The sequence below is a fragment of the Eschrichtius robustus genome, chromosome 6 (genome assembly GCF_028021215.1).
Source record: "Eschrichtius robustus isolate mEscRob2 chromosome 6, mEscRob2.pri, whole genome shotgun sequence".
Taxonomy (NCBI): domain Eukaryota; kingdom Metazoa; phylum Chordata; class Mammalia; order Artiodactyla; family Eschrichtiidae; genus Eschrichtius; species Eschrichtius robustus.
In genome coordinates this window covers 7483689-7510010 of record NC_090829.1, presented here as the reverse complement: position 1 = coordinate 7510010, position 26322 = coordinate 7483689, and the positions used below count along the sequence as shown (strand labels likewise).

The 26322-nt window shown below is 36.8% G+C and overlaps 2 protein-coding genes across 3 annotated transcripts in view; one reads left to right on the top strand and one right to left on the bottom strand.

The window, feature by feature from the left end:
* The window catches only part of RAB5A (RAB5A, member RAS oncogene family), a 42577-nt gene extending 37271 nt beyond the window's left edge, over positions 1 to 5306 (top strand). For both annotated transcript variants that reach the window (XM_068545857.1, XM_068545856.1), the window contains 2 exons: positions 668 to 761; positions 3861 to 5306. In XM_068545857.1, coding sequence (XP_068401958.1) covers positions 668 to 761; positions 3861 to 3976 — 210 coding nt within the window. In that variant the 3' untranslated portion in view covers positions 3977 to 5306. The remainder of the gene's footprint in view (positions 1 to 667; positions 762 to 3860) is intronic.
* A 160-nt stretch (positions 5307 to 5466) lies between these two features.
* Positions 5467 to 25823, bottom strand: PP2D1 (protein phosphatase 2C like domain containing 1). The gene is made up of 3 exons (XM_068547285.1): positions 25801 to 25823; positions 21767 to 22824; positions 5467 to 6275 (listed from the first exon to the last, which is right to left on the bottom strand). Exons 1-3 carry the CDS (start codon positions 25821 to 25823, stop codon positions 5467 to 5469), a joined length of 1890 nt encoding a protein of 629 aa, XP_068403386.1.
* Positions 25824 to 26322: the final 499 nt, after the last annotated feature.

Sequence of the window (26322 nt, the reverse complement as noted above, 5' to 3'; positions counted from 1 at the left end):
AGGCAGATAGCGCACTTACATTATAGTCACAAGTGGCCCTGTCACATAACATTTCAAAGGAACCTCATTTTTTTTCTTTATCAAATTGGAATGATAATTGGTTGTTCTTCACAACAGCTGTGAGGATCAAAGGCGATAATACACGTAAACTGTAAAGCATGACAACGTAAAGTAGTAATAGAATTTTCAAAGGAATGATTTATGACATATTCAAAATTAAAATGTTGCGTGTAGAAGTCATTCAGAATTAAATACAAGGGTGCCATTTAGTGGTTGAAGCCAGTGTTAAATATTTGGTTTCCCTTTACCTTCCTTGCAAATAACGAGCATAGGTAAAATTGCCATAAAGATCAAAGAGAGTTTTATATTTAGGATTGTCGTCCCTCTCTCCGAAACTCGTCATCTGAAAGTAGATTTAATGTGAGACCAGATAAAGTAGGATGGGATAGTGCAAGAAGTTAAGGCAAAAGGGAAATTATAAACTACGCAGTACTCTTACCCTTGTTTTACTTTTAACTATAAATAATTGCTTATTATACAGTTGTTGGTTATAGGTGATCAAGTTGGAGTAGTAATAAGGAAGCCTCTTTTTTTCTATAACAAAAATAAGGCAGGTATAGTAATAGTATGTGCAAAGGATATATCTCAATTTTTGTTCTATAAACAGGAAGCACAGTCCTATGCAGATGACAACAGTTTATTATTTATGGAGACATCAGCTAAAACATCAATGAATGTAAATGAAATATTCATGGCAATAGGTAAGATTAACTTTTTTGCAAACAGTAAAAATATAGGTAGAACAAGTTACACTGGGGGCATATTTGCTTTGACTGTCTTTTTTTTAATTCTTGGAATTTTGCTTTGTTTTGTTTTTAATGATTATACTACTATCCTAGATTTCTTCCAGAAGCATTACTTTGTTAGGCATATTGTTAAATTTGAAAAATTACCCATTAGGTTGCAGTGCTTTCAGTTTAGTTAAGTTTCTTCTAGGTGAGTGGAAAGCCTGAACTTGGAGCTGATAGTTCAAGCAGATAGATTTTCTAAAGATTTCACTGAAAATTTTGGATAAATACATGTTTTTCTATTAGATTATAGTTTTTATATAAAAGGAAGATAAACTCAGTAATGTTTTTCAATGCAACATATAGGCATGATGAGATTTGTTTCTTACTGATCAATAACTATTTTCATCTCTCCTTTGCTCTGAACACTATTTTTGTTTATTTTTCAAGTTCTTTTTAAATCATTGATTACTGACAGCTATAACACAGACAAGTACATTGTACATATACAGATTTAACAAATTGTTTTAACGCGAATACTGTAATGGAGAAAGTTTCAAAGCACTGAGGCACAGAGAGAACAAGGGAAAGCAAAACAATATCCAGGCTTTCTATTGCCTCCATGGTCATTTGATCCTACACTGGGCTCTTACCTTTCCTCTGAGTACTTTTAACTAATAATGATTGCTGTTGCACAGTTGTTGATTATAGGTAATGAAGTGGAAGCCTCCTTTTTTCTATAACAACAATTAAAATATTTTTATTGACCCTAGCCGCCTCCTAGTAGTTTTCAGGTGCAGATCCCATGGGAGGGGTCTACTGTGGTGGCTGTCACAGTCTGCTGCGTCCACACTGTCCGTGTGCCAAGCGCTCATCTCATCCCACAACACCTTTTATTATACAGCAGTGATTATTAACTGGGGTGTCCACATCCTTGGTCCCAAATAAGTATTGTTTTATACTGAAGTCATACAAAATAACCAGTTAACAGCTGATTCGGAGGCTAAAGAAAACCCAATAAGAGCTGCAGGTACTGTCATGTTATCTTTCACTAGATGAGAGAGTTTAGTGGTGGCTTCATTTAGGGAAAAACTTGCCTGTGTACTGTGTAAAATATTTTCCTGAGAAACTCAGGCTTGCATTTTATTAGGGAAATACTAGCATAGTTGTGAAGGATTATGAGACAATATATAGTTGTTGTTGTTTTTTAATAAATGGGACAGATCACACCCACAACCACATCTGAAAAGTTAGGAAACAAGGAGATAATAGGGCCCTCAAATCAGGCTGAACTTTTAAACCTTTCTGATGCTATTAAGACTCCACCAGATGGGCTTTATTTAATTTGTACCTTTTATTTAGACTTGCTAATAAGGTTATTTCTTTCGGTCAGAAAGTAGCCTATGTATTAGAGCTTTCATTTGCTTTTCTAAAATTAGAATGTTTCTTTCCTTGAAAGAAACTGCAAGTGTAAATTGAGTTGTAACCTCTCCATTAGTAACTTAAATAAATCACACAGTGAACTCATATTTGTACTTTTGATGGGTTCCCCAGTAGAGTACACTTGTTTAGTGGGAGAGAGTCTACAATAAATTTATCATCTGCTTTTAATTTGATAAGGTCTTCAGTGGCTTTTTTCATTGCACATCTTCCTTAACTTGATTCAGGATTTTTAGCTTCTCACAGTCCTAATCAATTCAGGGTCAGGTTGGTAAGCTGCAATTATTTATATACAGAGTAGATAGTACCAGCTTCGCTTTGGGTAGCACTCACTAAGATAGGAGACAGGAGACTACTTCTTTTGAGACCCCCTGAAGATATGTTTTAGTTCATCTTCACACAATAAAAATTAACCAATACAAGTTAAAGGTTCCTCATTCCAGTTTATTTCTTTCAGCCTCCTAATTTCACTCAGATCTAATTACAAAAAGCCCTTGCAGAAGTATGCCAAAGGGAGAAATGATCACTTAGTCCAAAACCTAATTTGGTATTAATTATAATAAAGTTTGTAATGTTAGCCTACTCTTTGTCCTGGAGGGGCTTTGTTTGTAAATACATTTGACTGGAAATTTACCATTTTATTACCATTTACACTACCATCCCTAGAGCCATTCCTAGAGAAGTGGCCCAAGGGAACGCTTTTCTTCCCAAACCTCAGTGCTCCTGGCTCCCAGATCCAGTGCCCAGCCCAGCATCTAGGATTCTAAAGATGATTAATGCTATCGTGGAATATTACAACAAAGAAACTGTAAAAGATCCAGAACACAGCTAGGCATTTAGATTTTGAAGTAGATCTTGTTCAGCTTTTGTGTAACCTCACAGCTAAGGTAAAACCTAGAGTCTTACCTCAGTGACGTATCCCCAAGGCTGATAGAAACCAGTGTGTCTAGCCACCCTTACAGTCGGTGCTCTTAGAGATATTTAATGTTTAATGAATCCCAACACATCAAGGATCTTTGGGATCCAAGCAAACTACATATAGCGGGTACATTTTCTCATCAGTGGGAGCCATACTCCAGAGAACAGCTGTTAAGCTCCATAGAAGTTAGCAAAGCTAAAGCCATAACTGCCAGTTGTGGGGCTTTGTCCAAATGTGTGGCAAGCCATGCTTATCTGGCTCAAGATTGGAAAATGTTTTTTTGAGATAGTGCCTTCAGGATCAAGTCCATGTATATCAGGCAGAGCTACTGTTGAATCAGATTAGGATTCTTAATCAGCCACAAGAGAGGAAAATGATAGATGTTTGAAGGGTAAAGTCTATAAGTGAAGAAAATAGGAGGTACAGTCTGTCATGATATGGGGTAATAATTTGCACAGTAGAGGACAAGTTCTCCTGGGGTGATGGTATTTGTTTATATCCTGACTTGTTCCAGAAAGTTTGTGGCAGTCCAGAGAACATTGATGGGTTGGAGCTGAGCTTCTTTATTATAAACATAATGGCTGGCCATTATTTTTAGGAACTTACTTAGATTTTCTTTAAAGTACAACTTTTCTGGTATTGTTAAGTGAATCTATATAAAGAATTAAATACAGCTATTCTAATTGTGTTTATTCTGATAATTTATCTCTCAGCTAAAAAGTTGCCGAAGAATGAACCACAGAATCCAGGAGCAAATTCTGCCAGAGGAAGAGGAGTAGACCTTACTGAACCCACGCAGCCAACCAGGAGTCAGTGCTGTAGTAACTAAACCTCCAGTTTAAACTAACTGGAATGTTCTTCTGCTTCCTAATTGTTAATAACAGTGGAATTGGAGCATTTAACAAGCCCAGTATGACTTCCAAAAAGAAGAGACTTACGATAGTCAAGTTTCTAATACAGAATTATTTTAAGTGTTTTGAACTTAATTTTTAATAACATGCATGTGACCCTCTGACTAATGTTTCAGCAGTGAAAGGGGAAAATGAGAGCTGTGTGTACACTTACTTCCTTGGAATGTTAGTGGGACTCATGTCTCTTCACCAGGGATATAAACAGATGACTCTGAACCCACAGGTAACCAGCCAGTTGTGTGAAAAAGATTTGGAACTTACTCATTTGGGCTTTTCAAAAAAAATTCTTTCTTTGGAAGGAGGTTCTAAAGGCATTTATGCTTAGCTACGATATTCAGGCCACCTGTAATTTCTCTTAGTATCCTTATTTAAAGTACACATTCCACATTTTAACAAATTAGCCACAAGGAAACAGTCCCACATCTTCAGGGGGAAAAAATGAACATTAGTGGCATCTAAATTATAGCTAGTCCTGTTATTTTTTAAATGGGGTAAAAAAAAAAAAAATCATATGTAACCCTGTCTTATTTTAGGAATATGAAAACGGATAAAATGCATCTTAAAGAATAGTGTTCCCTTCAAACATGTAAGTTCTTCAACAAAAATGAAACAAACCAGGTGTCTGTGATTTCTGTTTAATCGCTGCTGGCCATTACATAGCTTTTGTTGTTTGGGAGTAGGGAGGGGCTTTTGTGCCCTTTGGACATAGAAATAGTCAATGCACTAACAATTATGTACATTCAAACTTGATTATTTCAAATTCGATCTTCAGCTGTACTGTAAATAGGGTACTGCATTGTAGTCTCCATATATGTTTATTACTTTTCTGTAATATTTAAGAGTTGCTTAAAAGTATACAAAATGTACAGTTACTAAAACAGCTAATTTTTTCCTTCTCTCCCCCTTTGAAAGGAAGGGGCTTGAATTGTTCCTACCTGGCTAGAACCATAATAAACAACGTACCAGTAATTTGTAACATAAGTATTGGATATGTTAGTAACAATCTTGCAGCCTTGTTTTCCAAAGTTCATTTTATTTTGATCAGTTCAGTATATTGCACTAATTGTTTTAGGTATTTTCATTATATGAAATCTACCATGTGTCAGAGATGATTTAATCTATTTAAATGTTGAACTGCTAGCAGAACTTGTACATTTACAGTAATTCAAAATTAGTAAGGAAAACAGTTCACCAGTGTTTAGTTTTATATTGAGGTGCTCAGGTTGGAATAAAGTGGTATAAAAAGCAGGTACTGGTTTTTCTCTTTTTTGGCATGAAACAGTGAACATATATAAATGGTACTGTATAACCCACAATCTGCTTTTATATTTCCTTTACTACATTGTTAAAAATGATTTGTGTGGTGTTGATATGTTATCCTAGCACCTGGTTCACTGAAGAATTGTCTTCATGTTTTTGCTCTCTGGAGATACTCACTTCCATTGAAAAGCGTGACCATGACTGTAATGTTGTCTCTGGAGCCAGCCGCCAAAGCAGCACTTACAAGTTCACGGCTGATATACTCAGCAGCACCTCCATAGAAACTCTTAGTGCATGATCCTTTCTCTTTTTCACTTGAGTCTTTTGGCACACCATCTACACTGGTCGGTCCATCAGTTTCTTTCTCACTGCAAGGATCACGCTTAGTCATTTTTGGTGGAAATGTTCCTATATTTTTAAGGTTACGAATAGAATATTTTGAATCTGACAAATTTTCTTTTGAATTTATAGTTGACGCACGTTCTTCAGATTTGCACTGAAACACTATGTGGATGTTAGTTTCTGGTTTAGATGTCTTTCGTTCATCGATTGGGAAAAGCAGAGACCCTTTGGATGGTGACAGTTTGTTTCCTGTGATAGAACACTGTGCTTCTTTATATACTTGAAAAGCTGTCATTGTCAGTGCAGTGACTTCCTTTGTATCCAGAACTTCCCAGAGTCCATTAGTAGCTAAGATAAGGAATTGACATAAGTCATCTATAGGCACAGAAATAGTTTGAGGCGCTGGAATAATGAATTTTTTCAGTTTGAGATTTCCATGAAATCCAAGTCCTCGTGTGGTTTTTATTTGCCCTTGTAGGAGCCCGTATGGTTCATGTGAACTAATTATCGCTCCATTCTGAAGTACTCTTCTTCTTTCATCTGTGTTTCGTGTAGTGTGTTCTTTGGTTAGGCAGAAGCCTTTCCCATTTCTGCATAAGACTGCTTGCACATTACCTAAAAGATTATTTTTAAAAATTGATCCTCGAGATTTATAACCATTTATATCAAAGCATGCTGTTAACTTCATAAATAGAAATCAGGCCGCTTAAAAATATTTTTTAAATATATGTAGTATTGATATCATTATTAGAAGATTTACAGTAATTCAGATTTCAAACTGGGGGGCTAATTTATTCCTCATTTTCAAGCAATTTAGTGTTTAAAATACTGAATTTAGTATTAAAATAACTGAAACTACAGATAATGAAAAATAAGTAATTTTTTTATGAAGCATCTTCTGAGTGTTACATATTTGTAGAATCAAGAATTGAACTTTTTTATAACCAACATATTCCATAGAGCAGACATTTTAAAAATGTTTTAATAAATGCCTTTTCAATTAAAAATACAAACTTTGATTTTTTTCTAAGAGTGCAGTTTGGTAAATTTTTAACTGGTCAAAGTTAAAACCTGAATATATTATAGGTATGGGTGATTAAAAAACTAGAAAGCCACTGTTAATGTCCATCTTATTAGGTTTGTTATGTGTGTTAAAAAGAAATTAAGTCATCCCAGTGAAGAAAAAAATAGTGTGTTATTAATGTATTAAATGGATAATAGCTAACCAACATTAAACCCTTTGATTGAAAACTCAGGTATTAAAAATCTGATTGTAGTTTGTTCATGGTTCAGATGAACCTGTGATGTGTGCTTTATTTAAAATCTTAAGAAAATCTGAACATAATGCTCTGAACAGATTGAGGGATGGTTGTATTACCAAAATTTTCTTTGGTATACAAAAAAAGACTCAGAATCTTTTAGTTTGTTAGGAAAAATTGACTTTCCCAAGTTTTTAGGAACATAATTGTATATTTATAATACCTATGAGAGTTAATATTGCTGGAATCATAGGCAAAATTTACGTTAGAATATTCTGATTTCAAACATGGCACCGTACTTGGAATCAGAATTTTGTTGTTGCAGGCCTTCATTTCTAATCCCTTAACGTTTTAGGTAAAGGGATTTAGGTTTCAGAAGGTAAGGTTCACACACCTAATATGTTGGACAGAGCCTGAGCTGGTGAAGCATTAGTGTCAGGCATAGAGTGAGCCTATTGGCTCATTTACATAATGGCAATTATTAATATCTGAGCTATTGGATGGGACCAAAAGATGATTGTGTGGAAAATATTTTGGAAACCTGATAGCTGTATAAATGATAGTCCTCAAAACTGAATGACCTCTTTTATTTGTGGTTTGGTTATTAATATTTTCTATTAACTTTTTTGCTGGTCATTCTGTTTACACTCTGCAGAAGAGAAATCAGTAAAATAATTCTTGACTTCTGCTGAGTTTTAAATTATTATTGTACTAGCAAAGCAGCATGGGTTGGTATTAAACATGCCAACTGGGTAGACTGAATTGTTCTCTTAGGAGAACATAAAATGGTTCAGTTCCTCTTTTAAATTAGAAAATTTCTTTGTTTGTGTACCTACACGTATAAATAGTGTGACCATAGCTCTGGAAACACAGGGGCTCAAAATAGTCAATCCACTGACTTCTAAATGTTTTATTTGCATGTGGCAAGCCAAAGCTCACTCAGCAAAAAGAATAAGCATTGTGTTTCTTCTGTGTGATTTGAAAAGCATTTAATATGATTATGTAGTTACAGTGGAAGGGTAATACATTGGTATTTTGATTTTAGTTGCCTCTGCAGAGAGCTTGGTAAACATACCTTATGTACTACTCTTTGCCTTTTTTTTTTTAATTGCTGTGCTACAGAGTAGGAAATGCCATTTTTGTTGATTTTATTATTGTGAACATCCCTTAAGCTCAGCACAATAAAATTTTCTAGAAAATGAGGACAGTAAGTAATGGCTGCAGGTTTTGCCCTGCCATTGACTTGCTATCTGACTTTTGAGTTATTTAATTACTTGGACAGTTTATTCATCCTGATAGATGGTGCCTTCTGACTAACTCACATCCTTAACCTGTGTGAATTTGCATGAAGGAAGAAGAAAGTGAAGGAGAAGTACCCAGTGTTTCTCAACTATTCGTGCATAGCTCAGGAAATAGAGGAGGATAATAAGAGGCCCTGGAAGAGTATCAATGGAATACACATGGCGAAAAAGTGGATATGCAGAGTTAATGGTTCTATTTCCTGAACCTCGGGTTGCATGTGCTGTCAGTTGCAATCGGGGTTGTTGAAAGTGGTTGTCTACATTAAGCTGAAAGCTAGAATAGAATAATGAACAAAGAGCTTCAAGGAAGATGGGAAATTGGAGGGAGAGTTAAAAATAACACTATATCCGTGTGTCTTGGAGAACTGAAGGAAGAGAGAGGAGCAAGACATGACAGTTTGAGAGAGAGATTGGCTTTCAAGAAGGGTTCCTGTAATATCTGTTGGGAGGAAATGAGAATAACTAAGCAGTGAACTGTGATGAAGAAGACCTTTACACAAAAACATAATGAATCTGAGCATAAATAAGTATTCAAATTCCTAGACACAAAGTTACCAGCTTTCAGTAGTTGGAGAGATGGAGCTTTTCAGAAAAATGTTATCAAACAAAAGTGGAACCTGAAACTAACACAACATTGTAAATCAACTGTACTCCAATTAAAAAAAAAAAAACGGAATAGTGTTACTGGAAGGGCAACATGTTTAAGGACATTAATGGGAACTAAAATGAACTGCTTTGAGATGATATTTAAGCCTTTTTAAGATGACATGTATGGGGGCTTCCCTGGTGGCGCAGTGGTTAAGAATCTGCCTGCCAATGTAGGGGAGCCCTGCGCCAGGAAGATCCCACATGCTGTGGAGCAACTAAGCCTGTGCACCACAACTACTGAGCCTGCTCTAGAGCCCACGAGCCGCAACTACTGAAGCCCGCGTGCCTGGAGCCTGTGCTCCACAACAAGAGAAGCCACCGCAGTGAGAAGCCCGCACACCGCAACGGGTAGCCCCCACTCGCCGCAACTAGAGAAAGCCTGTGCGCAGCAACAAAGACCCAACTCAGCAATAAAATAAATAATAAAATAGATGACACGTATAGTCAGGCAAAGTGTTCCTTATGCAGAAGGCAATGACTTAACTGCCTTCTGCAATTGCTGGTTTGTCTTTCAGTTTGTGAAAAGGAGGAGTGTCCCTGTCAACTTCAGAATGACCTCTAGAATCCCAAACAGAATTCTAGATCTGAATGGGCAAGATCTTTTTTTTTTTTTTAGATGAGGCCCTGAAGGTCATTTACTGTTGAAAATAATGGAAGTTTTAGGAAAGGACTGGAGGAAAGAGTAAGAGAAATGTTATATGGTGGTGAGAAAAGGAAACATCCCTAGGATGCATGAGTGCCCTGGATAAAAAGATGGCTTGGCTTAGAAGCAGCAGCATGAGGAAGAGGAGAGACTTGAGAGCTCGATACTTGGGACTTCAATCCCAGTTTTGTCTGTGTGACTTTCATTAAGTCACTTTATTTCCGTGAGTAACAATTTACCACCTGCAATATTTTTTGTCAAGTTTATATTTAAGGAGGTAATTTAATAAGTAGACACTTGACAAAGGTTATTTTCCTTTGTGTTCCATGAAGGGGGAAAGCAGGTGAAGAGAGTCTATCCAAAAGAGATTGAGATGAAGCTATGAATGTTTCATTTCAGACCCATTTAAAAAAAACTTATAAGAAAATCCTTACAAAGAGTTACAGGCTTAAGGGAGTAGGGAGCAGGAACTTGGAACTTGGGAAATGAGGAAATAGATATTGGAGAAAGAAAAAGGAGCAGTTGAAAAGCAGCATAAACAAACTAAGGAAATTTAAACCCTAGTGAAGTATCCCTAAAATGGAAGCATAATAGAAATACCTGTAGATGAGGTTAGGAAAACAACTTATATCCAGTTTTTTCAGCATTCTAATTTTGGCAAAAGAGGCTGAAATTGTATGCATGGGTGCCATGTTTTGACTCTTCCTACTGGTGATTAGCATGAGAGCCTTATTGATGTGGAGCTAGTTTTCACTGTATGTTCAAAAGATTCCTTTGATTGTTTTGTAAGATGTGTGAGCATGAAACTCATGTTCACCATTTTCCAACTGGAACCTAACTACTTCACACATCTGTCTGAACTATCTGTCAAATATTTGTTGATTATATTCTCAGAATCCAGTTTGTATATATGTGAGTCCACATATATACAAACCAACATACCCCAAAAAAGGGAGATGGGGAAGAAAAAGTCTATAAAGGTCAGTGTTATTTAAGAATATGTATATGTGTGTGTATATATACATATATATATATATATATATATATATATTTTTTTTTTTTTTTTTTTCCCTGCTTAAGATAAAGTGATTCTGGAGCTGAATTAGGTTTTAGGGGAAAACGATGGGGCTGGAAGTAATTTTAAAAGCAACTTATTAAACCACTAAGGACAATCACATCTAGAAAGGAAAATCACAACAAATGAAAAGATCTGCAAACACAGCATCAGTTGTGAATGAGGAAGGTGAAGACACATAAGAATGAAGGGACACCTTAGAAACAGGAAGCTGCTGGTGTTCATTTGAAGTAATGAGACTTTAAAGGACATGGGTTCTGGCTCACTTACTAATGATATAACCATATATAACAAGACTTTGGTTAGCCTCAAGCTTCTATTAAAATGGGATTATTCTTACCTCGCAGGTTGTGAGGATTAGATAAAGGAGTCATTGGTAACCTTGAGAAGAAGAGAGAAGAAAGGGGCTTGAGGAACAAATAAAGAATTGTGAGGGCTTCCCTGGTGGCACAGTGGTTAAGAATTTGCCTGCCAATGCAGGGGACAGGGGTTCGAGCCCTGGTCTGGGAAGATCCCACATGCTGCGGAGCAACTAAGCCCATGCGCCACAACTACTGATCCTGCGCTCTAGAGCCCGTGAGCCACAACTACTGAGCCCACATGCCACAACTACTGAAGCCCACGGGCCTAGAGCCCGTGCTCCACAACAAGAGAAGCCACTGCAATGAGAAGCCCGCGCACCACAATGAAGAGTAATCCCCGCTCGCTGCAACTAGAGAAAGCCCGTGCACAGCAACGAAGACCCAACGCAGCTAAAAATTTAAAAAAAATTTTAAAAAGAATTGTGAGTAACAGGGAAGTAGTGGGTAAAGTCATGCTTGGCCTCTGGATCTAGAGTGAGCTCACAGGACAGAGAACAAGGACACTAGGGGAAAAAAGGTAGTTTCTTGGGCCTCATTAAAAGAAAGTATTAACAAATATGTATAATCTAGACATAAAGATGCTGGAATAGCAGATACACTAAAACACTCAAATATTATAAAGGAGCAGTAATGTGCCAGTGTGGGTCTTGGATTGACTCTCCCACTGAGAATAGGAAAATATCCTGGATAATGTATATACTTTTAAGTCATATACATTGATGAGCTAGTAAGAAAGTAAAGAATTCTCCCGTCAAAAGAATAATGGCTGAATCCCAGAGTATGCCAAGAGCAAAAGCCAGTTTTTACCTGAGAGCATTTATTGAGCTGAATAAATGAGCTTAGACTTTTCACGGGGTTATGGAACAGGAAGCAAAACCTAGGGCTTGTTCAAGGTGGGGAAAACTAGTGGTTCTCCCCAACAAAGCTAGGAGCCCAAAGAACCATGCCCTCACTGAAACACTGAACCAAAAATAAATATATGCCTCTCACCCACCACGCAGACTGCCAGAATAATGGACTATTTCAAACTGATGCTGAACAGTGGAGGAAAGAAAGGGAGCCACAAAGAATTTGGAACCACCAACCTTTGTGTATGTGTAATCTGGAAAATCTCAAATCGATTATTTAACTCAGATTGATAGTGTTAACAAGCAGGGATCAGGCAGTGGTCAGTGCATAGTCAGGATGACACAGGCTTCAAATAAATCCCCCCAAATATAAATTATAGGGGATTTTTCTGCTTCTGGCCAAGATAAAATAACAGTGACTGGATTTACCCTTTCATCTGTGTTGAGACAGAACTGAGAGTCCAGGGAGAGCAAAGCACCTAGAGTTCACCTAGGAAAGAGTACCAGAGGGAAGGATGTTGCACAGAGACTGCCAGAGATCTGAAGAGAAGCCTCCTCAAGTGTTTAGTAGGTTACTGATCAATGTGTGTGTTTGAGGAAACCACCTAACACTGGGAAAGAACTATCTGAGAAGGATTAGAGAGAGTGAGTATGATTTTATTTGGAAAAAAAGAGTCTTTGCAAGTGTAATTAAGTTAGGGTCTTGAGATTGATTATCCAAGTTGGTCCTAAACCCAAGAAGTGTCCTCAGAAAAGAGAAGAGACACACAGGGAGAAGAGTAGGAAGCTAGTGAAGATAGAGGCAGAGATTGGAGGAGTTTTTTGCAGCCACAGGCTAAGGAGTGCCTGGAGCCACGAGAGAAGCTGAAAGAGGCAAGGAAGAATTCTTCCCTGGAGACTTCAGGGGAAACATGGCCTTGCAAACACCTTGATTTTGGTCAACTAGCCTCCAGAACTGTGAGAATGGATTTTCGTTGTTTTAAGCTGCCAAGTTTCAGCTAATGTGTTATGGCAGCCCTAAGAAACTAAAACAGCAAGCATGCAAATAAGTAGGGAAATACTACCCATAATAAAATGAAAAATCAATTGAAACCAACCCAGAACTGACGCAGATGTTGGAGTTAGTAGGCAAGAACTCTCAATGTTATAAGTGCATTGCCTGTGTTCAAAAAGTTAAATACAGACATGGAAGATAATTTTAAAAATCAAACTTCTGAAGATGACAAATACAAAATTTAAAATGAACAATACACTGGATGTGATTAACAGCAGATTCAATATTGCAGAAGAAAAGATTAGATATTGCAGAGTAAGGATCTCTGAAAATCTACTCCTCAGTAAAAGGAATGAGAGCACTGGCAAAAATTGTTAAAGTCAACTTTTCTAAAATGCTGGAAATTAACCAAAGGCTTGCAAAAATCTGAGAAACACTGAAGAGAAACAACTGACCAAAAAAGTAGGTAAAACCAAGTGGTCATGGCCTTGTAACTTGGCCTACTTCCAACCACTTCTCTTCAGCTCTGCAATAGCCTTGAAAACCAAACATTTTATAGTGATGCTAGCTCTGAAAATCTACAGTCTAGCAGCCTCTGCAGGAGAAAGGATGGCTTTGGACCTCCCTAAAAATATCTATCCCTGGAGAATTGTCATTATGTGAACTATCTTGCAATTCCCTGAAGAAAGCTCCATTCTCAAATCTTGTCATCATTTGACTTGACTCAGAGCTTACTATATGCAAATAACTCATCCTCAGCGTGTTTGCCAAAAACAATCAGCAGCAATTGTTTAAAATCACACTTGCCTGAGGCAGTGAAAGCATCTGGGGATGACAAGAGGCTGACCCCCCAAAAAGTATAAGAAAGAGCTGAGGAATGAGAACCTATAGAGGATTTTGAAAAGCTCAAACATACTCCTGGGAAAACAGAAGAGCATGCACATGTGCAGGCTGTACACATGCCCAGGACCTGAACAAGCCTTAATTTCTCACCTATGGCTAATCTTGATGATTGACCCAAGTAGGAAGTAAAAGCATAGGCAGAGTTGTAAACTGCCTGCCATTTTTTACAAGACAAGCCTCAAAAAAGACAGCACCTCAGCAAAGACTGGAAGACATACATATTAGTAGTAGGTATTTAAGGAAATCTCCATCTAGTCCTTAGCTGAACACTAAGATAACCAACCAAGCAGAGACTTTGTGTCTGCACACGACAGAATATAGACTCTACAGAATTAGTTCATAAAAGTCACAAAACAAACAGTAGCAACAACAAACCCTGGAGAGGGAGGGGATCTATATTATTTTAAATGTCCAGTTTTCAACAAAAAAAGAGTAATGAGAGAGTAATGAAACATAGTAATGAAAGCATAGCCCATACACAGGAAAGAAAATAAGTCAATAGAAACTGTCCATGAGGAAGTCTAGGCATTAGAATTAACTGGACGAAAAATGTTTTAAAATTTATCAATATGTTTAAAGGAAAATGGGGCTAAAAATTAAAGGAAAGCATGAGAACAATGATCCACCAACCTAGAGACTATCAATAAAGAGATGGAAATTATAACAAAGAAGCAAATCGAAATTCTGGAGTTGAAAAGTACAATGTCTTAAATGAAAAATTCACTAGAATGAGCTCAGCATCAGGTTTGATCTGGCAGAAGAATCAGCAAACTTGATTGATAAACTGAGATTATCCACTCTGATGAATAGGAAAAAAAAAAAAGAATGAAGTAAAGTGAACAGAGTCTCAGAGACTTGTGGGACACCATCAAGTATACCAACATATGCATAATGGAAGGAGAAGACAGAAGTGGGAAAAAAAGAATATTTGAAGAATAGCCAAAAACTTCCCAAATTGGAATAAAAGCATGCAAGAAGCTCAACAGACTCCAAAGAGTATAAATTAGGTCAGTACTTAAACACATCATAGTCAAACTGTCAAAAGACAAAGAGAAAGAAAGAATATTGAAAGTAGAATGAGAAAAGTGGTACATTACATACAGCAAAGGGATACTCAGTAAGATCAACAATTATGTCTCATCAGAAACCATGGAGGCTAGATGGCAATGGGATGACATATTCAAAATGCAAAACTATCCTTTTAAAAATGAAGAAATTAACACATTCCCAGTTAAAAAGAGACTGAGATAATTCATCATTAGCAGACTTTCCGTACAAGAAATACTAAAGGAGTCTTTCAGGCAAAAATGAAAACACTAGATTGTAACTCAAACCCACACAAAAAAAGAAAGGTAACTACAGTTGTCTTTTAGTATCTGGGGAGCACTGTTCTAGGACACACAACAGATCTGTGGATATTCAAGTCCAATAGACAGCCCTCCATATCTGTAGTTCCACATTCACTGATTCAATCAACCATGGATTGTGTAATAGTGTGTTTACTATTGAAAATATTCTGCATATAAGTGGACCCACACAGTTCAAACTCATGTTGTTCAGGGGTCAACTGTATATAGGTACATATAAAACAGTAAAAAATGTATTTTATTTTTAACACTTTTATTTTCCTGTCTTATTTAGAAGAAAGCTGCATAAAAAAATAATATAAAACTTTATAGGCTTGTAATGTGTAAAGATGTAATTCTATAAAGTAAAAAGAAGGCTGGAGGAAATAGAGCTATATTGGAGCAAAGATGCCATATATATCTTTTGAAGTTAAGTTGGCAATACAAGCCAAATTGTTTCTAAGTTAAGATTTTATTATAATCCTCAGAATAGCCACTAAAAATATATATTTTTAAATATATAGTAAAAGAAATACAGGAATTAAAATGATGTACTAGAAAATATCTAATACAAAATACTCTAATACTCATCAAGAAAAAGAGGGAGAGGACTCAAATCAGTAAAATTAGAAATGAAAAAGGAGAAGTTACAACTGACACTGCAGAAATACAAAGCATCCTAAGAGACTACTACAAACAACTCTATGCCAATAAAATGGACAACCTGGAAGAAATGGACAAATTCTTAGAAAGGTATAACTTCCCAAGACTGAATGAGGAAGAAATAGAAAATATGAACAGACCAATCACAAGTAATGAAATTGAAACTGTGATTAAAAATCTTCCAACAAACAAAAGTCCAGGACCAGATGGCTTCACAGGTGAATTCTATCAAACATTTAGAGAAGAGCTAACAGCCATCCTTCTCAAACTCTTCAAAAAAATTGCAGAGGAGGGAACACTCCCAAACTCATTCTATGAGGCGACCATCACCCTGATAGCAAAACCAATGATACTACAAAAAAAAGAAAATTACAGACCAATATCACTGATGAATACAGATGCAAAAATCCTCAACAAAATACTAGCAAACAGAATCCAACAACACATTAAAAGGATCATACACCATGATCAAGTGAGATTTATCCCAGGGATGCAACGATTCTTCAATATACGCAAATCAATCAATGTGATACACCATATTAACAAATTGAAGAATAAAAACCATATGATTATCTCAATAGATGCAGAAAAAACTTTTGACAAAATTCAACACCCATTTATGATAAAAACTCTCCAGAAAAGTGGGCACAGAGGGAACCTACCTCAACATAATAAAGGCCATATATGACAAACCCACAGCAAACATCACTCTTAATGGTGAAAAACTGAAAGCATTTCCTCTAAGATCAGGAACAAGACAAGGATGTCCACTCTCACCACTATTATTCAACATAGTTTTGGAAGTCCTAGCCACGGCAATCAGAGAAGAAAAAGGAATAAAAGGAATACAAATTGGAAAAGAAGAAGTAAAACTGTCACTGTTTGCAGATGACATAATACTATACATAGAGAATCCTAAAGATGCCACCAGAAAACTACTGGAGCTAATCAAGGAATTTGGTAAAGCTGCAGGATACAGAATTAATGCACAGAAATCTCTTGCATTCCTATATACTAATGAAAAATCTGAAAGAGAAGTTAAGGAAACACTCCCATTTACCATTGCAACAAAAAGAATAAAATACCTAGGAATAAACCTACCTAGGGAGACAAAAGACCTGTATGCAGAAAACTATAAGAGACTGATGAAAGAAATTAAAGATGATACCAACAGATGGAGAGATATACCATGTTCTTGGACTAGAAGAATCAATATTGTGAAAAGACTATACTACCCAAAGCAATCTACAGATTCAATGCAATCCCTATCAAATTGCCAATGGCATTTTTTACAGAACTAGAACAAAAAATCTTAAAATTTGTATGGAGACACAAAAGACCCCAAATAGCCAAAGCAATCTTGAGGGAAAAAACGGAGCTGGAGGAATGAGACTCCCTGACTTCAGACGATACTACAAAGCTACAGTAATCAAGACAATATGGTACTGGCACTGGCACAAAAACAGAAACATAGATCAATGGAACGAGGTAGAAAGCCCAGAGATAAACCCACGCACCTATGGTCAACTAATCTATGACAAAGGAGGCAAGGATATAAAGTGGAGAAAAGACAGTCTCTTCAATAAGTGGTGCTGGGAAAACTGGACAGCTACATGTAAAAGAATGAAATTAGAACACTCCCTAACACCATACACAAAAATGAACTCAAAATGGATTCGAGAGCTAAATGTAAGACCGGACACAATAAAACTCTTAGAGGAAAACATCGGAAGAACACTCTTTGACATAAATCACACCAAGATCTTTTTTGATCCACCTCCTAGAGTAATGGAAATAAAAACAAAAATAAACAAATGGGACCTAATGAAACTTCAAAGCTTTTGCACAGCAAAGGAAACCATAAACAAGACGAAAGGACAACCCTCAGAATGGGAGAAAATATTTGCAAACGAATCAACGGACAAAGGATTAATTTCCAAAATATATAAACAGCTCATGCAGCTCAATATTAAAGAAACAAACAACCCAATCCAAAAACTGGCCAAAGACCTAAATAGACATTTCTCCAAAGAAGACATACAGATGGCCAAGAAGCACATGAAAAGATGCTCAACATCACTAATTATTAGAGAAATGCAAATCAAAACTACAATGAGGTATCACACCAGTTAGAATGGGCACCATCAGAAAATCTACAAACAACAAATGCTGGAGAGGGTGTGGAGAAAAGGGAACCCTCTTGCACTGTTGGTGGGAATGTAAATTGATACAGCCACTATGGAGAACACTATGGAGGTTCCTTAAAAAACTAAAAATAGAATTACCATATGACCCAGCAATCCCACTACTGGGCATATGCCCTGAGAAAACCATAATTCAAAAAGATTCATGTACCACAATATTCATTGCAGCTCTATTTACAATAGCCAGGACATGGAAGCAACCTAAATGTCCGTCGACAGAGGAATGGATAAAGAAGATGTGGCACATGTAAACAGTGGAATATTACTCAGCCATAAAAGGAAATGAAATTGAGTTATTTGTAGTGAGGTGGATGGACCTAGAGTCTGTCATACAGAGTGAAGTCAGAAAGAGAAAAACAAATATCGTATATTAACGCATGTATGTGGAACCTAGAAAAATGGTGCAGATGAACTGGTTTGCAGGGCAGAAGTTGAGACACAGATGTAGAGAACAAACATACGGACACCAAGGAAGGAAAGTGGCAGGGGGTGGGGGCGGTAGTGTGACGAATTGAGAGATTGGCATTGACATGTATACACTGATGTGTATAAAATGGATGACTAATAAGAACCTGCTGTATAAAAAAATAAATAAAATTAAATTCAAAAAAAAAAAAAGGATGACTAATCTTAGTTGAGGAAAAAGAAAAAAGAAAGCAGTAACAGAGGAATAGAAAAACAAAAGAGATATATATAGAAAACAAACAGCAAAATGTCTGACATATATCCTACCCGATAATTAATTACATTAAATGTAAATGAATTAAATACTTGAATCAAAAGGCAAAGATTGGCAGAATGGAAAAACAAACAAACAAACATGGTGGCAGGCTGAGTAGAATCCCCAAAGATATCAGAACCTAATCTCTGGAGCCTGTAAATGTTACCTTATATGGCAAAGACTTTGAAGATGTGAATAATGATCCTGAGATGCTTAACACCGGATTGTCTGGGTGGGTTCTAAATTCAACCACAAGATGGAGATTTGGCTACAGACACAGAAGAAGGAAATGTGCATATGGAGGCACATTTGAGATCAGAGTGATGTGGCCACAACCCAAGGAATACTGGCAGCCAAGCAGAAGGTGGAAGGAGCAAGGAACAAATTCTTTCCCGCATCCTCTGGAGGGAGCACTGCCATGAAGATACTGGGCCAGTTATGCTGGTTTAGAACTTCTTGAACTGTAAGAGAATAAATTTCTGTTGTGTAAGCCACAAAATCTATGGTAAATTTGTAACAGCAACCACAGGAAACGAATACAAACAAGATCCAACTATATGTTCTCTAAGAAGACACTTGGTTCAAAGACAAAAAGATGGGGAGAAAAGGCTATATCAGTGAATATACTAAAAACCATTGAACTGTAGACTTTACCTGGATGAATTGTGTGCTTTGTGAATTGTATCTCAATAAAGCTATTAAATATAAAATCATTGGGGAAAAGGATTTAAGGGATCAAATAAGAATCCCATATGTTTATAAGGGACTAGTGTGGTTAATTAGAAATGTAAAAATTTGTGGTTTATTTGATGTTATGAAAAAAGTGTAATTATGTATGCTGTAGCAATATGTTTGAGTTTTAATCCTGTGAGGATTAACTGAAGTAAAATAGGAGAGCACCAGGAGAAGTGATAAAATGCAATATAAATGAGAAGTTCTAAGAACAAAAAGTCAAGAATGTCTGTTTGGAAGAATCTTTTAACACATGCACAAATTCAACACTTATTCAATGACTGTATCACCACACTCATCTTTCATTATAAAGTGAGGTGGAGTTTTCTTGGTTTTAATTCCAGAGTTGTGATGATACTGGTATTTGACAAATTTCAAACAAGAAAAATGAATTCCCTTGCTATCTTTATAGGTCTTGTTTTATAAAATACAAAACATGCCCTTGATAAATTTGTGTGAACATTTATTTTTTGTAACTCATTTAAATTACTTTCTTTTAGGAGCACTTTTTTATCATAAACCATGACCTCCCTTTCACAAGTTGGATTTTTTTCCCCTACTTATTTGTGTCTGTTAGAATGAAGGATGCCCAAATGAAAACATTTTAACACAGTTATGTATGTAAGCCTGTAAATTAGATCCAAAAAATGTTTGACCTGGAAATTAGAACCTGCCAAACAACAGTGAGCTTGGAACTAATGAATCATAGTAAACTGAACATTTGATGATAGTATCTACTTATTGAGTATCTCATATATTTTCCTTTAATTTTCCAGGAACCATGATATCAAATGATATTTTCTAATAGAGGTCCCAAGTCCAAGGATATGGGTCAGTTCCCAGATTAGTCTGAAATCTGAAAACTCTCCATCCATGAAGTAGGCCTGCTCTGAAGCACTTTGGAACCTCAGGGTAGAGCCTGAGAAATGGCAAATGCTCCGAGGAAATTGGCATTGCACTTGGCTCCATGGTATTGCTTAATCTGGTGTGCTCATTTTGGGCTCACAACCAGAGTTAGATCAGAAACAGGCCGGCTTCCAGGGACCTTGACATTGTGATGGTCTTGGTGAGTATATCTGGCCCTGGTGTGGGCCAAAGTCCCACTCCCTGAGGCCCAGACTCCTCAGACTCTGGAAGCAATCCCCTTCAGAGGCAGTTTGATTTCCAGCTCCAATTCCTATTACCTCTGACACCTTGAACAAATAATTTCACCTCTCCGAGTATCTATTTTCTCATCTGGGCAATTGGGTCAACAACACTTAGAAATGGCGGCAGGGGTTGGGAAGGAGAACAGATGTGGTTTAAGGGTCCAAACTTGCAACAAGCAGTAAATACATCTTAGAGGTGTAATGCACAATATTGGGAACAGAGAGAACGTATATATTTTAATCATCAAACTTGCTAAGAGACTGGAACTTAATTTTTTCAACCACTATAAAGAAATGATGATTATGTAATGTGATAGAAGTGGTAATTATCGCTACAATGGCAATCATGTTACAATATAAAAATGTATCAAATTAACATGTTGTGCTTCTTAAACTTACACAATGTTACATGTCGAATATATTTTTTTAAAAACAATACTTAGATATCTTTAGATATCAGAGTTCTTGGAAGACTACATGAGCAATTACTCTGTATGCAATATTCAGTGAGTGGACACTGTCATTAATAACAATTCTACCGAGGAAAGGGGTGGTGGAACCCTAATTAAGCATCTCATGGAAATGAGCATGGAACTCGGGTTAACTTGGCTAAAACTGTTTTACCTCTGGGCTGTCCATTTTGGCAAGCTCCTTAGCTAGAACTTTAGCACCGCATGTCAAAAGAATTGTTTCTTGAAATAAAATTAAAAGAATCCAGCCAAAATTTTTGGAGAAGGAAATACACGCCTATAAAACTGAATCATGAACGATTGCTTTTCCTAAGATGAAATCGATGCAACTTGGCCAGTGAGCACAAGAATGACCTGTTGCAAATATGTTAGTTACCAGAAAAACTGACCAGTTTGAGCAGCTATACTAATAACACTCAAAGAACTTTCCATTCTCCCGAAAAAGGGAAGTGTGGGAAATGTTTTGGTTTCATTCCGATCTGAGCAAATGTAATAGATTTGCTTTACCTTTATCAATAGCTGTGTTGCTACCCCATTAAAAAACGTCATGTTTTGGTCACATTATTTCATGTACGTGCCTCCTTGAGACATAATTATAATTCGTTTTGTGCCTGCAAATCTACATTTAAACTGTGGTTATTGATCGTTTCTTAAATTGGTCAGTGAAATATCTAGGCACTAGTAAGTCATTAAATAATAGGTCACTAGATAATTCTGGAAGCAAGAGAGGTTTTGCTGCCAGGAATAAAACATGTTAAGGTGTAACCTGGTACCGTTCAATATACATACCAGTGTTTGCAATATGTAGCACTCCAGAAATTATTTTCGGCATCCCCTGGAAAGGGACCAAAGCATCAAGGTCACTGAATCTTCTCCAAGACTTCTTAGCTTTGGGACTTTTAATGTTGCCTTCCAATATGCAAGTAACCGCAGAACAGCCGCTCCATCGAGCCCTGGACACTTCCTTCCTTCCAAGACGTAAAAGCCTGTCCATTCTCCAAAATGCTTTTGCAAAGGCTTTGTGTATGTTCTCATACTCACTTTTCAATGCTTTTGTCTTTTTCTTTATGGAGGAGAAGGAGTCTTCTATAGCTCTGTAGTCTTCTCTAAACACTGTGTGAAAAGAATTGATTACTTTTTGCTCTTCAGGGGTCATTTGGTAGGAAGGATCAAGTCTGGAAAGTTGGTGGAGAAGTAAAACTGGGAGTTCCATTGATGTCAAGTCTGCTGCCGAGGCACCGTGATGTCCATCAAACAAACCAAAAAAACACACGTTGGGTTTGTTGCCAAAATTATTCACGACAGTGAATTTATCATTCATGTCAGCTCTCCATGTAGAATTCCTGTCTTCGCAAATGGCTGCTCCTTTAATTAATAGGTGACAGATTTTTTGAGGATATATTGAACTCTTGTGAATGTTATCAATAATCTTATAGTATGCTGGTATTTGTTTCTTCCAAAGAAGCTCAAAAGCGTTATTAATGCTCTGTAAGATTTTTTCAGTAAATGCAAAAGATGACAATAGTTTAGCAATGATGGACTGCCTCTGATCAGCAATAGTTGAGAGCCCTGGTTTCTTCCCACCCATCCACTGAAAGCCCAATGTAGCCAGAGCTACATGCTGCTTTTTATGGAGGAATATTCCAGGTAGGTCAATTTCATGCTTGCATATGGAACAGGGAAATGTGATCATCTCATTATAGACCTGCACTTCGTGTTTTTCAGAGTCTTTTGATGGTCTCTTCTTTTTCCTTTTAAAATGCTTTCTTCCCCATGTAAGTGGGACTCCCTCATCTGAATCATGTGTCAGTTTTCTTGTGTACAATTGCCTTGATTTCCAAAACACTCTGCAAACAGGATAAAAGATATTTACATGCCTGGAATGATGCACTGAAAATCTCTTCAATCAGGCCCCTATCTTTGCAATTTGCTTTGGCTCCTTGAGATTTTATATCAGCCTAGAATATTCTTATTCCTCTTTCTATGATTCCCCCCCAAAACACATAGTAAGTACTTAAGGAATTGGTGATTGGCCTGTGTAGGCCCAAATGAAATTTGCCAAAATCTCCAGAAGGTCAGCTAGACCTCGAAGAACAAATACTCAGATAAATCAGCACAATATTTTATCTAGGCAAGTGAAGGTATATGCTTGAGACCTAGGAATGTGATTTCAAATATAAGCATAATTATTTTTGTATTTGATTTTGTCCTAATAATAAAATAATTTTATTTATATAATAATATTATATAAAGAAATATAATAATTTTTAAAAAAACACTTTTGTCCTAATTAAAGTGTTCTCAAGAAAATGAATGGGAGATGCCAAAACCAAGCAGAATGATGAAAAGAATGGATAGTAAGGACAGAATTTTTTAGGACTGCAAAGGGAAAGAGGTATGGCCTGAGGAAAGGAAAGGAGCTGGATGATAAATTTCCAGAAAGCAGACACCCTTTCTTACACTCCTTCCTATCTGAAGCATCTACAACAGTACTCAGCACATGAAGCCACTTGTATCCATTTTTATGGGCATTTCGTAGGGCAGGAGATCTTTGAAAGGGCCTGTGGAGGTATGAGAGACCTGAAAAAAAATGTTTTGGTTACAAAATATTTTAAAACCTGAAAAATCAAAGTTAGTGACTTTAAATGTTTATGAAATGTGATATCTTAAAACCAGCTAACTTCCAGATGCAAACTAGTATTATATATATAGGATGCATAAACAACAAGGTCCTACTATACAGCACAGGGAACTATATTCAGTATCCTGTGATAAACATAATGGAAAAGAATATGAAAAAGAATATATGTATGTATAACTGAATCACTTTGCTGTACAGTAGAAATTAACACAACATTGTAAATCAACTATACTTCAATAAAATAAATTTAAAAAATGAAAACAAACTTATGGTTACCAAAGGGAAAAGGAGGTGGGGGAGGGATAAATTAGGAGTTTGGGATTAACAGATACAAACTACCATATATAAAATAGATAAACAACAAGGCCCTACTGTATAGCACAGGGAACTATATTCAATATCCTGTGATAAACCCTAATGGAAAAGAATATTAAAAAAGTATACATATGTATAACTGAATCACTTTGCTGTACAGCAGAAACTAACACAACATTGTAAATCAACTATACTTCAATTTAATTTAAAAAAATTAGCTAACTTCAACTCAACTCACATATGAATTGTATTTGATATGGGTATATTTAGTCTGCTCCTTTCCTTATGTGTATTTAATTCCCTGATGTGCACAACTCTATTGGATACAACTACTCATCCCTACAGTAAAATTTCATTTACAAATTTCCACTTCATACATGCTCATTGAACTATCAGCCTATTAGCAAGCTTTCCTGGCTTTGCCTCTCCAACCAATTTTGGTTTCTTTTTTTTGTTTGTTTTTCTATTTTTAACTTTTTCTTTATTCAGTTATCTTAATTAAAACAATATATTTTATTAATGTTGTCTATAAAATGTACAAATATTTGGATTTAGCAGCAGAAAACCTCCCTAAGAATCTAAAAGAAACTTGTTTCTTTTTTTAATGGAAAATTTTAAAATCACACAAAAATGGAAACATATAATGAGGCCCCATGTGCCCATCACAAGCTTCAACCATTACCAACATTTTTTCACTCTCGTTTCCTCTGTGTCCTCAGCCACGTTATTTCATTTTACTCATTTTTACTGGAGTATTTTAAAGCAAATCCCCCAATTCTATCAATCTCACTCATCGATATTTCAGTATTTAGACAGCATCCATTCACTCCTTCAATACCTACAACAGGCCAGCTACTGTGCAGCTACAGTGCAGCTTACAAATAAGGCTGGTGTCTTGCCCTTGAAGCTATGAGGGGAGGAGTCTATAGTTCCACCCACGTGCTCATACAAAGAACCACACAGGTCAGATGAAGCCAGGACAGAGCCCCATAACAGGGCTCAACCAGGGGCCCGACCTTCATCTGGTTAGGAATGGCGCCATTACACTTGAGAAGCTGACCTAGAAAAACGCCCAGTTGAGAAAGAGTAGCAAGGGCTCCAAGGCCAAACCAAAGGGATGACCAGTTAGCAGGCAAAAGGAGGAAGGGGACCCAGCCAAGGAGGTGGACAGGCACACAGAGAAGTAGTGGAAAAAATGTGTACCGGCAAAGTTTTCCAGCTCTTCTGACCAAAATGTATATCAAATATTTTTAAGTTGCTATTATTCGGTAATATTCATATAAAGGATACAGTTTTTCTGAGGCTTGTGGAACTGTTGGGACAATATATAAGGCATACCAATACTATAGTTAGACCTAGAGTCATCAGACAAAAATAAAGTTATATCAGAATTTTATTTTCCTATATATAGCCATAATACAACTCTCTCTCACATGGAGCCATTCTTAGAAGGTAATGCATCTTCATATATTCGTTCATTCATTCATTCATTCAACAAACACTTGGATGTCTGCAATTTGCCAGGTACTGGTTTATTTGCTTAGGATAGAAATGTGAACGAAGGCATTTTCTGTAATGAAACTTATATTCTGATATGAAAGACAGACAGTAAATAAAGGAAACATGGAAACGTAATATCAGAGATAAGTACTATCATGAAAAATATAGCAGAATAAAAGTAGAGAGAGAGAGACGTAAGCCCTTTTTGTATAAGGTAGTCAGAGGAATATACCACTCCTCCACGTACATAGTCTAACAGGAAGCCAAAGTTTCATTTGATGACTGAGAAAGTGGAGGAAAAAGAAAACTGCAGATATAATTGTTCGTTGACTACATTTGTTATCCAATACAAATGAAGAAACGTTACCTGAAAGCGCTATTAACTTCCATGTTCCTTTGGGATTGCCACCATCCTTTGCCTACTCTCTTTACCACCTTTCCCAGCCTCTGTTCCTCCAACCTGGCTAGTGTTGGCAGTGGTAGGAGTGGAGGGGTGGGTGATGGTGGTGATGGTGGTGATGCCGGTGGGAGGGTCCCCTGACTTGCTGGTGGACCTCTCTGTGTGGAATGTTTACTACATCACCTGGAACCTCAGTCAGAACTCACTCTATGATTCTGAAGAACTGTGAAGCAATAAGGTCACAAATTGTGTTAAGTAACAAACTTGTCTTTGAAATTTCTGAAAGAAGGATCATTCATTGAATAGACTGCCTTATGCCTGCATACTAAGACTTAAAAAATGAAAAGAGTGACTATCAATTAATGTACAGCTGTCTTCCCACTCAGGGGTAAGGTATCTCAAGCCATCTCTCCAGGACACCCCTTCCTACCTGCCCTGGAGGGTCTCCCCATCCCCACTCCCATCCTGCCACCCCAAGTCACTGCTTGA